General features: G+C 44.3%; 1 protein-coding gene across 2 annotated transcripts in view; it reads right to left on the minus strand.

The window, feature by feature from the left end:
- TMC5 (transmembrane channel like 5) overlaps window positions 1–13738 on the minus strand; it is a 67666-nt gene that overhangs the window by 13315 nt on the left and 40613 nt on the right. For both annotated transcript variants that reach the window (XM_082645878.1, XM_082645877.1), the window contains exons 8-14: window positions 13137–13288; window positions 10869–11013; window positions 9824–9979; window positions 6834–6985; window positions 2592–2670; window positions 1722–1819; window positions 222–317 (exon numbers count right to left, since the gene is read on the minus strand). In XM_082645878.1, coding sequence (XP_082502004.1) covers window positions 222–317; window positions 1722–1819; window positions 2592–2670; window positions 6834–6985; window positions 9824–9979; window positions 10869–11013; window positions 13137–13288 — 878 coding nt within the window. The remainder of the gene's footprint in view (window positions 1–221; window positions 318–1721; window positions 1820–2591; window positions 2671–6833; window positions 6986–9823; window positions 9980–10868; window positions 11014–13136; window positions 13289–13738) is intronic.

Here is a 13738-nt window from a genome sequence, read left to right on the forward strand (position 1 = left end):
GCCCTCCAGGTTAGGAATCCCTGCTCTATGTTGATTCTTGGCTGAAGTCCTCATAAAGGAAAAGAACAGTCTGGGACATGAATTCATGGTTCTCAGACTGGCTGGATTTGGTATCACCTATGCAGCTTTGAAAAACCACAGATTCTGGGCATTGCCACCAAAACTCCTAGTCCACAGTCAGGCTGGAACCACTGGGCAAGCCAAAGATTGTCAAAACTTACCACACCAGAGTTTGTGCGTAGATCAGTTCTAGGACATTCCTGGCAATGTCAAACTCCTGTAGGCCAAGACTTGTGATAAGCCACATCCCAATGATTCTGTGAAAATGTAATGAGTTTAGTACCCAAACCATCAACTCCCTCTTTCAAAAGATTCCTCACAATCGACAAAGGAGGACAAATCCTCACCAGTTTGGAATAAAGTCATAAGTTCCCTTGCAAATTTCTGAAAATTCCAAGTATGAGCATGTTTTTGAAGAAATAATTGAGGGAAAATGGAATTAACACAATGCATTCGAATGGAGGTACTGCTAAAGTGGTTCAAAAAAAATTCTAGAGAACATTATTTAAACTATCCCAACTACTGTTTAAACAGATAATTATGAATTTTAAATAGGCATTATTTAAATGAGATAATTATTTAAATTATCCCAACTATTATCTTGTTTATACCACCTTTTGCTTGTTAAACCTTTTTTTTTCAGGGACCAGACTCAGCACTCTCAACCCAAATAAACTGAAATTTTTTCAGCTTTCAGTTACTGCTATTGAGTTAATGGTGTTTCCCTGTTTTCTAAATCCACAAGGAGGAACCCTACGTCCACATTTATTCTGAAGAAACTTGAGACCACTTTGATTTTTTTTCTTACGGAGGAATTGCCAGTAAAAAACTGTTGTAAAAAATAAACAAAACAACAACAACAAAAAAACTTCTCACCTTTATGTCCAGACCCTGGACAGAGGCTGAATTGAAAGTGAGTTTGGGCGAACTGAGTGAGGAAATTTGGCTTTCAACCTACCCACTGAGGAAGGAATCAGTATTGTGCCATGCCATCTTATCACTAGGGCAACTTGCAAAAATAAGTAAATGTCTATTAGGAATGAGATGCTCATAATATTATTATAAAATAAATGAATAAATAAAAGAGGACCACACATGGGCCAATGATGACATTGCCTTAATCCTGCACACCTGGAGTCTAAAATAAAAATTAGTGCATTAATTAAATTCAGTGAAAGCAATGAGATAAATCTATAGGTACAGGCATGGAAAGATGATAAGGCATACTGACAGAATTAGTAAGAGCAAACTCCATAGCGATTTTGCAGTGTGACCCCATTTTTGTCTTGGAAAATTATATAATATACACACACACAAAGCAGTGCATAGACAAATCTGGAGGAATATACATAGACTAGAATATTAAAATGGTCTATTGTGGATAGGATTTCAAATGACTCTCTGTTTCTGTGTTTAATTTCTAGAACTTTCTCAGGAGATTGCATAGGGCCAATTGAACTAAATGAACTTTGACAACAGGACTGTCAGGTCAAGATGAAATTTCAGTTAATTCAGAAGAAAACAATATTTCAAAGGACAATAGGCAGACTTAGAACAACCTACACTTAGAGTACAGAAGGGACCCACACTTCATGCTCAGTCAGGACTATGGCTCTGGTTACAACGTCAGATATAATTACTGGAGACAGACAAATATTTACCTCCTCAGGAACTCCACCAGGAAGGAATCAGCTAAAGAGAACACAAAATCCATCAGAAGGAGCCGGTAGATTTCTTGGCCAATGAGGGTTTCCCAACACTGGAAGGCAAACAAAATTTGGGATGTGGGAGGAGGCTGTTGTCTCCACTTAGTTCCCATCTGTTCCTGGCCCCCTGTGCTGATAAGAATGTGGCTGGTGGCTTAGTCTGACCGAGTTTTTGTGTGCCCAGAAAAGCAGACCCACTCTCAACAGAAATGCACCTTTAGGGTGAATTTGTTTTCAAGAATGTGTATTCTCTTCCTGTGCTCCTTCTTCCCCGATTAGGGCTTGCCTTCCTCAGGTACCCAAACTTTCCCTTCTCACTAGCTCTCCTCTTTAACACTTTTCTTCTTTGTCCTATGCCCTCTGGATCCCGTTTCTTAGCCAAGGAGAGCAGGAGGTGTCAATGGCTAGTAATGCCTCCACTCCTTTTGCTTATTAACCTTATGAAAAATCAATTAATATCTTCTTGATTAAGAAAGTGGCCTAGAGGTTTAGCAGACTAGCACAAACGGGAAGGTTGAATTAATCAGCTTATGAAACTGGTGGTTAGTTACCTCTGTAGGAAGTCAGTGCTATGAGCTGATGGACTGGGAGCTTTTAGATTTGGCTTAATGAGGAAAGTTTCAGGTGTACAGCCCAAGGATGGATGGAAGGATGGATGGAAGAATTGATGGATAATTAGATGAATAGATGGATAAGTAGATGGACAGATGGATGGAAAAATAACATGATATCTGCTCTAATATCATAAGCAGAAGCTCTTGAGAAACTCACTTCCTCCCTGGCAGTCAAAGGCAAGCTTAAGGCAAAACAGCATGGAAATCTCACCTCTTCACCAGCCAGGGCCACAGTGTTGAGCCAATAGTAACAAAGAATTCCAATGATTGATAATTTCAGAAGGATGTTTCTAAAAAACAGAAGCGAAAACAACTACCATTACCCTCCACAGCAGTCATTAGTGCTGTTTGCCAATATTTCCTTTGGGGCATATGGTAGGATGGAAATTCCTGCCCCCCTGTGGTTGAGTGGGGCTATATGGCTAGATCTGGCAAATGAGTTGTGAGCAGAAATGATGTATGTCATTTTGTGTCACTTCTAGACTAGAGCATTTAAATGCCAGTGAGACTCTTCAAGACTCACTGTCTTCCCTCTGGAATGACAATCAGAAGTATTTGAGTTGGTTGCTGCAATCTCAGCCTGGATCCCTGAGTGACTAACATGAGCAGAAATCCCTTGCCAATCCACAATGGGCATGTAGCATGGACAAGAAATAAACATTTGTATTCTAGACCACTGAGAGTTCGAGGTGGGGGATGTTTGTTACCACAGTTTAACCTCATTTATTCTGACTGATACACCTTCTTTTAGGTATCTCCAAACTACCTGATTTCATTTCTCACTGTAATAGTAGTACATATACATACTATGCATCAGGTGCTACCATGGACAGTAAACATGCTAAGCACTTTATCAAATCATCCCTCTTAATCTTTACAACTCTATCATCAGGTAGATAGTATTTTATGCCTATCTTACCGATGAGGAAACTGAAATGCAGAGAGATGAAATAGCTTGTATGAGATCACACTATTTGTTTAGGGGCATGGCAAAGGTTCAAACCGAGGACCATCTGATTTAACAGCCTGAGGTCTTAAACCCAGTCACTTTGCCTAAATCAATACCTTCTGGTTTTAAGAAGTCTTAGCATTGGTGTGCCAAGAATCATGCACCACTAGACCAGTGATTCTCAAAGTGTGGTCCCCAGACCAGGAGTAGCATCTGTAAACTTGTTAGAAAGGCACACTTTCTGGCCCCAACCTGGATCTGCTGAATCAGAAACTCTGGGGTTGGGGCCCAGCAATCCCTCCAGGTAATTCTGGTGCATGCTAAAAGTTGAGAACCATTGCGCTAGACAACATTGTGAAGAAGGGGACAGGATCTGTCTTTTCAATTCCAGATCCCAAACCTCTTACCCAGTGCTTAGCCTATAGTAGACCCTCAATAGCTACTGGATTAACACCTTAGTATACAGTGATACTGTGATTTATAATAAGAAATATGTGTTTGGTCTTCTTTCCCTTTTCTGGCACTGAGCTCCTAAAGCCTTTGGAATTTTCTAAATGAGGAGAGCTATCAAGGTGCCTTTTGTTATATTAATGAAGTGACTGTTGGGAAGCCCCGAGGTCTATTAAGGTTAGGGGCTGGTTGCCATGACAACCAATCCTGTGATTAGAAGGTCTGAACTCAGTTTGCCTATCTCAGACTCCAGGGAGGGGAGAGGGGCTGGAGACTGAGTTCAACCACCAGTGGCCAATTATTTAATCAATCATATCTATGTAATGAAGCCTCCATAAAAACCCAAAAGGAGGGGGTTCAGAGAGCTTCCGGATTGGTGACAGGACAATATTTGGAGAGAGTAGAAATCTCTGAGAGGGCAAGGAATCTCTACACCCCTTCCCCAAACCTTGCCCTACATATCTCTTCTACCTGGCTGTCCCTGAGTTATATCTTTTTATAATAAAGCAGTAATCTAGTAAGTAAAGTGTTTCTCTGAATTATGTGGGCCGCTCTAGCAAACTAATCAAACCTGAGGAGTTCGTTGGAACCTCCGATCTCTAGCTAGTCGGTCAGAAGCCCGGGTGACAACATGGATTTGCGACTGGCATCTGAAGTAGGGGTGGGGGCAGTCTTGTGGGACTGAGCCCTTACCTTGTGGGACCTGACGCTATCTCCAGGTAGATAGTGTCAGAGTTGAATTAAATTATAGGACACCAACCGATAGTGGAGAATGGCTTCGTGATGTGGGAAAACCCCACACATCAGAATTGGTGTCAGAACTTTATATACATTTACTGCAGTATAACTCCAGGTTAAACTAAAAAACACACTCTTCTAAGCCAAGAAAAGCTTATCATAGGTCAGAATGATTGTCTATTTCTGAGCTTTCTCATTTTCTCTGCGTGTAGAGAAGATTTTAAATACTTTATGAAGCAATACATAGGGCTAATATATATTAAAAGAGAATGAATCTCCGTTGGGATCGGAAAAATGCAAATTAGATAAAGGGATTAGATCAAAATGACACACTGAGCATACATGCCTAACACCTCTCTATCCAAATTCCATTGAAATGATAGAAAAGTTAAAAGCTAAAAGACCCATAAAGCAGAGGAAAACAAATCACCAAGGATAGACCAGAAATACAGAGGAATTTATGAAAAATAGAAAGCAGAAATAAAAATATGAAAAGATTAAAGAAAGATTAAAATATGAAAAGGGGTTGGAGAAAGCCCCAGTTTAAAACAAATTTGACAGAGGACTTCCTCAGAGCTTGTGGTAGTTCTGAGGATGCCCAGAGCTTAGAGACAGCAGATACGAAGTGTCTGGAAAGGGCAGCTGGGTGATTATTTGACCATGCTAGATGTCAGAAAACCTCAAAGCAACACCTGCAGACCTCAGAAGAGGTAGTTAGAGTACAGAGTCTTTGGCCCACTCAAACCCACATTCAAGTAGAAAGGCAAAATAAAAGACATGTGGGAACGTGGAAGTACTTAGAAGGCTGACCATCCTGGTATCTACTCTAAAATGATGTCTTATCGTCTGTTATAAAATGAGGAAGTTGTAAGTAGGATACATTTAACAAACACTGGTGAGCAAAGAAGCCAGTCAAACTTAATGTGTATGTCCAAAAAACTTGCTTTATGACCCTGAATTGTACATTTAAAATGGTTAAAATGGTTTCTTTAACCACACACACAAAATCCCAATTGTTTCTAACCATTGAAAGGAGGCACCCAGACGTGTAGGGTGGGTAGAAGTGATTTTTTTCTTCAGGAGAATAATACATATATAGATTAACTCTAAACATTAATCTTAGAAGTCAGCCCACTTTTTCTGTGAAAGGCCAGACAGCAAATATTTTTGGCCTTGCAGGCCCTACAGTCTGTATCCCAACTCTGCAGTTGTAGCAGGAAAGCAGCCATAGATAATATGTCACCAGTGGACATGGTTGCATTCCAATAAGACTTTATTTATGAAAATGGGAGGCAGGCTGGGCCTGCAGGCCGTAGTTTGCTAACTGCTGATCTAAAACATATATGCGTACGCGTGTGTTAAAATATGCTTGTTACAAATTTAAGGGTAACAGAAATGTTTAAGATCTGTATGAAGAAACTATAAACATAGACATAAGCATAGATATGCTATTCCAGGAGCAAGGAATGGCCAGTGCAAAGGTCCTGAGGTGGGTATGCAGTTTGGCATGTTTGTGAACAATCAGAAGGTGGGTAAGGCTGGGGGCACTGAGGAAGGAGGGGGGGAGGTAGAAAATGAAGTTGGAGGGCTGGCCAGGAGCCAGATCTCAGAGGCCATGGTAAGGTAATGGCTCTGGAATTGATCAGTAAAGAAAGTCAATCTATCTGCACGTACAGCCTTATCATTATAAACACCACCGTAACCAGGAACTGGTCAGGGCACTAGCCAGGAAGAAGCAATAAGGACACAATTTGGGTAGTTTTATACCCTGTTTATCAAAACTGTGGGGTCACCTCTAGCACATACAGTACCTTTGTGGGAATCACAAAACGGCACCCCTTCCCAGACAATGAATTGCCAAAAAGCGACCCCTCCACTTCCATTTGGGTGGCTGAACTACAAAAATGCACCTGTTCCTCCCGCATGACTCAGTGGGTACTCGGCCTCACAGTTTGACTCATGGGAACACTGAATGATATCAGTCCCCACTGAACACCTTAGCCAAGAACATTTGTGCAGTGCACAACCTGCCCATCCGTACATCTCATAACTGAGAACTATGTTAATCCTCAGGCCGGGAGCAATTGGGAAAGATAAGCCATTACTCTGAGCAAAAGGCAGATGTACTCAATACCTGTATTTCCTCAGGGCTCTTTGGACTTCATGGCTATTAACCCACATCATAAAAACACACTTTGCTCTTGAAATTCTTTCTGGAAGACAGAACTTTGATACTTGAGTGTAACCCTTTCTAGCTTCCGTCCATTTCCCTCCATAAAAATGGAAGCTGGTGTGGGGAGTGATAGCCACACTTACCGGAGCAGGAGGACGTAGACTTCATGCCTTGGCATCTCATAGCGCTCCACCAGCCTGAACATGGAGTAGAAACGAGGCACGACCAGGTTGATGCAGGACACACCGAAAGGCAGTAAGAGTACCGCCCCGGGGTTCCTGTGGGTCGCCAGGAACTACAGGGGATGGAGGGAGAGAATCAAGATGCCGACTGTACACTGGACCCCTCTCTGCCTGACTCAGAAGACCCCCCCACCCCCACCGTCACGATGGGAAAACCACAGAAGTAGATCCTCTGAGGTTAGCTATTACGGTACCATTTATCCAGCACTTACCCTGGGCCGAGAATTACCCACATGACGCTTTAATTCCCGCTACAGCCCAGCAGGTGGGTGTTAATAGGCTTAACTGATGGACAACCTGAGGCTCAGAGAGGTGAAGATACTTGCCCAGGGTCACCCAGCTAAGAAGTGGCAGATTCGAACCCTGGTCTATCAGACTCAGGGACCTGAGCTCCAACAGCCATTCTGTGACTTTACTTTCCTTACCAAGAGGTTTGGAAGAATGAGAATGTGCTCCTGGCCTTTGGAGCAAAAGCTTGAGTCACTGAAGCTACCACACAAGGGAATTCCTCCTCCCCTCTCCTGCATGCCCTTGTTCATCTCACCAGGCTTCGCCTGTCCTCAGGTGCTGAATTAGGGGCAAGGGGAGCCTCTGCTGCACATGCTGCACTTTTGTATGAGGGTCAGAGGGGCGCCCCTGCCTTCAGGTGTTTGGCTGGAGGGAAGCCTGGGCTGCCCCTCTGCCAGACGCCCTTGGGGTAAGGGATTCCAGTGGATTTATCTGATGTCTGACAATTTCCCATTCCCCACCCCCGGGCCTGACTCTGCCTCTGTCTACCTCTGGATGGTTTTGAAAGCACCACATGTACTTCTGGCAGTATCTTTGGAGCCAGAGTAACTGAGGGTCAGATGCTGCCCCTCTCCCCATGCTTATAAGCTGCAAGGTTCCGAACCAGATGCATAGCTTCTCTGAGCCTCTGTCTCAGTCTACATGATAGGGAGATTATCACATAACCCACAGAGACATTGTAAGAATTAAGTGAGGGGCTTCCCTGGTGGCGCAGTGGTTGAGAGTCTGCTTGCCAATGCAGGGGACACGGGTTCGAGCCCTGGTCTGGGAAGATCCCGCATGCCGCGGGGTGACTGGCCCCATGAGCCACAATTACTGAGCCTGCGCGTCTGGAGCCTGTGCTCCACAACAAGAGAGGCCGCGATAGTGAGAGGCCCGCGCACCATGATGAGGAGTGGTCCCCACTTGCCACAACTAGAGAAAGCCCTCGCACAGAAACGAAGAGCCAACACAGCCATAAATAAATTAATTAAAGAAAAAAAAAAAAAAGAATTAAGTGAGACCAAATAAGGGAATGTCTAGCTGCAGGGCTGCTAAACGACACAGCTTGGGGCACCATTCACGAGAAACTGTAGCTGCCAGTGAATGCGACCCCTGGAGTTGTGCAGAGGGTTGATCCTGCCTGGCACAGGCAGATGTTCAAACAATGGGAATGATTCCACTTCCACCTCCTCTCCTCCTTAGATGCCCTCCTTCACTTCAGGTGAGTGTGAAGAAAACCTTCCAGGTCAAGGAGAAACTCAGAAGTCTCCTTTATACCTACAACTGCCCTGTCACAGCTTCCACCCTAAGTAGGCAGTGCCAGACCCCAGAGGACTGTGATTCAATTTTGTCTCTTTCAGGGCAATCCTTAACATGGTTAATGACAAAGCCTTAGGTCTATATAATCTCACACCCATTTTCTTGCTGGCTCCTTCGGTTTTTCATCAATTGGGTTGAGCACCTACTATGTACCAGGTATTGGGCCAGGTGCCTGGCTATTCTTTTGAAGAGACAGATGCATAAACAAGCATTTTCAATGCTGCATGTGACCAGTGCACAGGGAAAGACTGCAGAGTCAGGCACACCTAACTCAATCTAGTAAGGGTGGTGATGCTGAGAAAAGACTTCCTGGAGGAAGTGTCACTCACGCTGAGGTCTAGAAGAAGAAAAGGAGGAGCTTGCCAGATGAAGGGAAGTGGGGGAGGGCAGTGCAGGATGAATGTTTCCCTTCCAGAGATGAGGAAAAACATGGTGTGTTCAGGGAACTATGGACACACCATTTAGTGATGCTGGTGGAGATATGGGTGGCTGTGGGGTGTTGAGGCTAGAGATGTGGGCAGGGGTCACATCACAAAAGATCTATCAATCATGCCATGGAGGATAGATTTTATATTTAGAGTAATGGGAAGCCATTAAAGAAAATGACACAATCAGACCAACCCGTACCACAATTCTAGGGGTTGGCAAAATGGGGTAAAATTAGCCCCACTTTCCAGAAGACTGAAATCTACAGAAAAACAGTACTTTGTCTACCTAGCTAATTAGTCTCAGAGTTCATGTCATTAAAAAAAAAAAAAGAAAGAAAGAAAAAGCTAACATTCCTTCAGTCACCCACAGTACCAGGCACTAAGTAGACTCTCCACGTAACTTTTCTCTAGTCCTGAACACACACCTACAAAGCAGGTATTCCCAGTTTACAGGTAAGGAATCCGGGGCTTGGAAAGAGTAAATCACTTGCCAGATTCCATCGGTTCACAGTACTTATTGAGTGCCTACTCGGTGCCAGGGGCTATGAGAGACATCAGGGATATAATAATAAAGGAGGAAACCAGAACCTGATCCCAGGCCTGCAGCCAAAGTTCCCATCTCTCCACTAGCCCAGCTTCCCACTCTGAGGTGTGCACACACGTCACCTGGGGATGTTCTTATGATGCAGATTGTGGGTCAAGGGAGGGACCCAGGATTTCTGCATTTTTTAGCAAACTTCCCGCTGGTGCGATGCTGCTGGCCACGACCCTAGTTTGAGTGGTGGGCTCTCCCCTCCCCTCCCCCTCCTGCATCCCGTCCCTTCACCTGCTTCTCTGTGCTCTGCACCCTGGAGTTCCTGCCTCTCTGGTTACCTTTGAGTTGTTCTCAGCCAGGTAATAAACGGCTGAGCAGCAGGCAATGGCCACTCCAGTAAAGACAACCCAGGCTGCCAGGCGGGCAGAGAAGCGAATCAACTGCTGATTGAGTGTTAACTTGACATTCTCCTGGCGGATTTCTGACAGGTTCTCCTGTAAACACAAGGAAGTCAAGTTCACCCGCAGACCCCCTCCACTGTCAGCAAAGATTCCCCCCCAGGTCTTGCTGCCCCTAGTGACACAAACCCACCCCAGATCCACAGGAAAGAGGGGGAAAGTGCACAATGAACTTGGATTAGGAGACCTGTGGGAAAATCTCTAATGGGCAAGACCCCCATCACTTCATTAAATACATTTTCCATCTCAGAGAAACAGAGATTGGGACCATGATCTTGGGAAAATACATTGAGGCCACAGAACCTCCTTGAAGAATAAGGCTGTGTGTCTACACCGGGGAACCCTCTTGTCAAAGCCCCTTCGTTTATAAATTCTGCTTGCTCTTTTTTTTTTGATATATTCTTCTATAGACCGGGGTTTGTCAACCTTAGCGCTATTGTCATTCAGAGTTTGATAATTCTGTGACAGGGAGCCTGTCCTGTGCACTGCAGAATGTTGAGCAGCATCCCTGGCCTCTACTCACGAGGTGCCAGGAGTACACACTCCCTGGCTGCAACAACCAAAAAAGCCTCCAGACATTGCCATGTGTCCCCAGGGCAAAACCACCCCGAGTTGAAAACCACTGGATAAAAATTTAAACCTGGAACTGTGAGGTCGAAACGTATTTACATTTAGGCCTTTGTTATAAATTGTTAAACTGCCCTCCGGCAAGCTTATATCAATAACAAAGCCACCACGTTGTGTGAAAATGTCCATTTCCCTACACCGTCACCAGCCCTGGGCATTTAAAATAGTTTTAGGGTTTTTTTGCCAATATCATGGAGAATAAAAAATAATTCATTAGTACTTTAAGAAAAGTTACAGACACACTGAAGGAGGAAAGATGACTGGCCCTGGGAAGGGGTGTAAAGCTAGGTTGCCTTACCCTTATCTCAGTGCTCAGATTCTTCTGTTTCAGCTTTACGGCGCTTTCATGAGTGACGGTGAAATCCCAGCAAAAGATGAGTTTAGTAATCCCTCTGGCGTAAATGTGTGGGTTAATGAAGTTGTTCCGGAAATACCTGGCCATGCTAGGGAAGGCAGAAACCAAAATATCCAGAGGTTATTAGGACAGGCATTGGGGGTGCAGGGAGTATAACAAAGAAGAGTCCCATCATTAATGGTGAAAGGCAACATGGAAGAGTTAGCCCCAAGTTCTTCTGGAACAGGGCAACAGCAAACAGAATAGTCAGGAGTGCTGGCTTGGGGATCTGACTTTGTAATCCTAGATTGCCAGCTGGGGGATTTTGTCATTTTAACTGTTCTGACCCTCAGCTTCCACCTCTATATAATGGGGAGAATAATAGTTCACACCTCACAGAGTTATTATGGGAGTTGTATTAGTTTCTGCTATAACAAATTGCCCCAAACTTACTGGCTTAAAATGGCACTTATTTATTCTTCCTGGAGGCCAGAAATCAGAAAACGGGTCTAAAATCAAGGTATTGGCAGAGTTGTATTCCTCCTGGAGACTTTAAGGGAGAATATGTTTCCCTGCCTTTTTCCAGCATCTAGAGGCTGCCTACATTCCCTGGCTTGTGGCGCTTTCATCTTCAAAGCCAGAAGAGTAGCATATCCCACTTTCTCTCTGACTTTGACCCTCCTGCCTCCCACTTTCAAGGACTTTGGGATTACATTAGCCCATTTTAAGATCCTTAATTTCATCAATCAAAATCCCTTTTGCCAGATAAGGTAACATATTCACAGGTTCTGGGGATTAGGACACGGACATCTTTGAAAGGGGGAGCATTATTCAGCCCACCACAAGAGTCAATGTAGCCCTCAGGGCAGTACACATACGATAAAGGCAGCTGTTATTATCATGGAGATGTCAGTAGGATTCAGTGAAATCGGGCCCAGGAAGCACTTAGCACTAAACCTGGCATGTAAAAAATGCTGAGTAAAATGGACACTACCTTTCCAAAATTTGCCACCACTGAGTAATAACAGCTTAAGAAACAGAAACATTTCCTAGTTTGATAGACAAAAACAGAATCTTGTTTTATTTTGAATTATCGTGCTGGCAGTGAGGTTGTTATGGGATGAATTGTATCCTCTAAAAATTAATATGTTGACGTACTAACCCCTAATACCTGAGAAATTGACTGTATTTGGAGATAGGGTCTTTACAGAGGTAATTAAGTTAAAGTGAGATCATTTAGGTGAGCCCTAATCCAGTATGGCTAGTGCCCTTATAAGAAGGGCATATTAGGACTCAGATATGCACCAAGGGCAGATCACATGAGGACACAGTGAGAAGGCAGCTGTCTGCAAGCCAAGGAGAGAGGCCCAGGAGAAACCAACCCTGCTGACACCTTGAACTAGGACTTCTAGCTTCCAGAATTTGAGAAGAAAAATGTTTGTTGTTTAAGCCCCCAGTCTGTGGTACTTTGTTTCAAAGACCTAGTAAACAATAGGTTTAGCAGATTGAACATCTGTACCTCCTCTTTGACAATTGTCAGTTGACAACGGTCAGTCAAACTACTTGAGTCGGGCTTCCCTGGTGGCGTAGTGGTTGAGAGTCCGCCTGCCGATGCAGGGGGCGTGGGTTCGTGCCCCGGTCTGGGAAGATCCCACATGCCGCGTGAGCGGCTGGGCCCGTGAGCCATGGCCTCTGAGCCTGCGCGTCCGCAGCCTGTGCTCCACAACGGGAGAGGCCATAGCAGTGAGAGGCCCGCGTACCGCAAAAAAAAAAAACAAAAAAAAAACTACTTGAGTCATTGCATCCTTATTTTCAGACTGACCAATTTCTTTAAAAGCACATGAAAACTTCTCTTCCTCTATCCAAACTTATACTTTATGTTCTAGGACAAGGAATGATCAGACAGCAATAGAAAGTTGAATTGCAGAGAAACTGTTTCTCCAGTAACTTTTTTTTTTTTTGCGGTACGTGGGCCTCTCACTGTTGTGGCCTCTCCCGTTGCGGAGCACAGGCTCCGGATGCGCAGGCTCAGCGGCCATGGCTCACGGGCCCAGCCGCTCCGTGTATATGGGATCTTCCTGGACTGGGGCACGAACCCGTGTCCCCTGCATCGGCAGGCGAACTCTCAACCACTGCGCCACCAGGGAAGCCCTCTCCAGTAACTTTTGAGTATCTTGAATTTTGCCTAAATCTAAAAAGAGCTTAGAATCAGAAAATGCAGACATTCTATACCTGAAGAGCAAACTGAAAAAGCAGACAACCAAGCATGCTCCAACTGTGAAGATGTAGGCCAACTGCATGTTGTAGGAGGTCCCACTACTCCCATGCCGGATTGTAGTACTGGTGTAAAAGCCGTAGTACATCACTGTGTCGCTAAAATAACCCTGAAAGGGACAATAAACCACAGGTCAGGTGGATCTCTTGAGAAAACAGTGAATGACTATGGTCTGCACAGTTGACCTCTTCCGTATGCAAGAAGCCTGCACTGGTCAGTGTAGATATTTTGTTTGCCAGGAAAGAGGCACCCAAGGCCATTGAGAACCTAGACGTCTTATTAGGTTCTCAGAGGTGGAAAGGAATCTCAAACCAACATAACTTTACAATGGAGGGACCCAGCAATCACCACCCAGACCCAGTGACCAAGCCAAGCATGATTAAAAGCAGGACAGCCAGCCATTATGTGCCTCTGTCCTCTAACACGTATTATGGTCAAACAGGTTTAAAATGAAAGAAATCAAGCCTTTAGGTCTAAATTTCAATTTACAGGAAATAAGGAGTCTGTATAAATTAGAGGAACAAATTAGAGAGACCCGGAGGAAACAATTTGACAATTG

This window comes from Mesoplodon mirus (genome assembly GCF_964341445.2).
Source record: "Mesoplodon mirus genome assembly, chromosome: 15".
Classification (NCBI taxonomy): Eukaryota; Metazoa; Chordata; class Mammalia; order Artiodactyla; family Ziphiidae; genus Mesoplodon; species Mesoplodon mirus.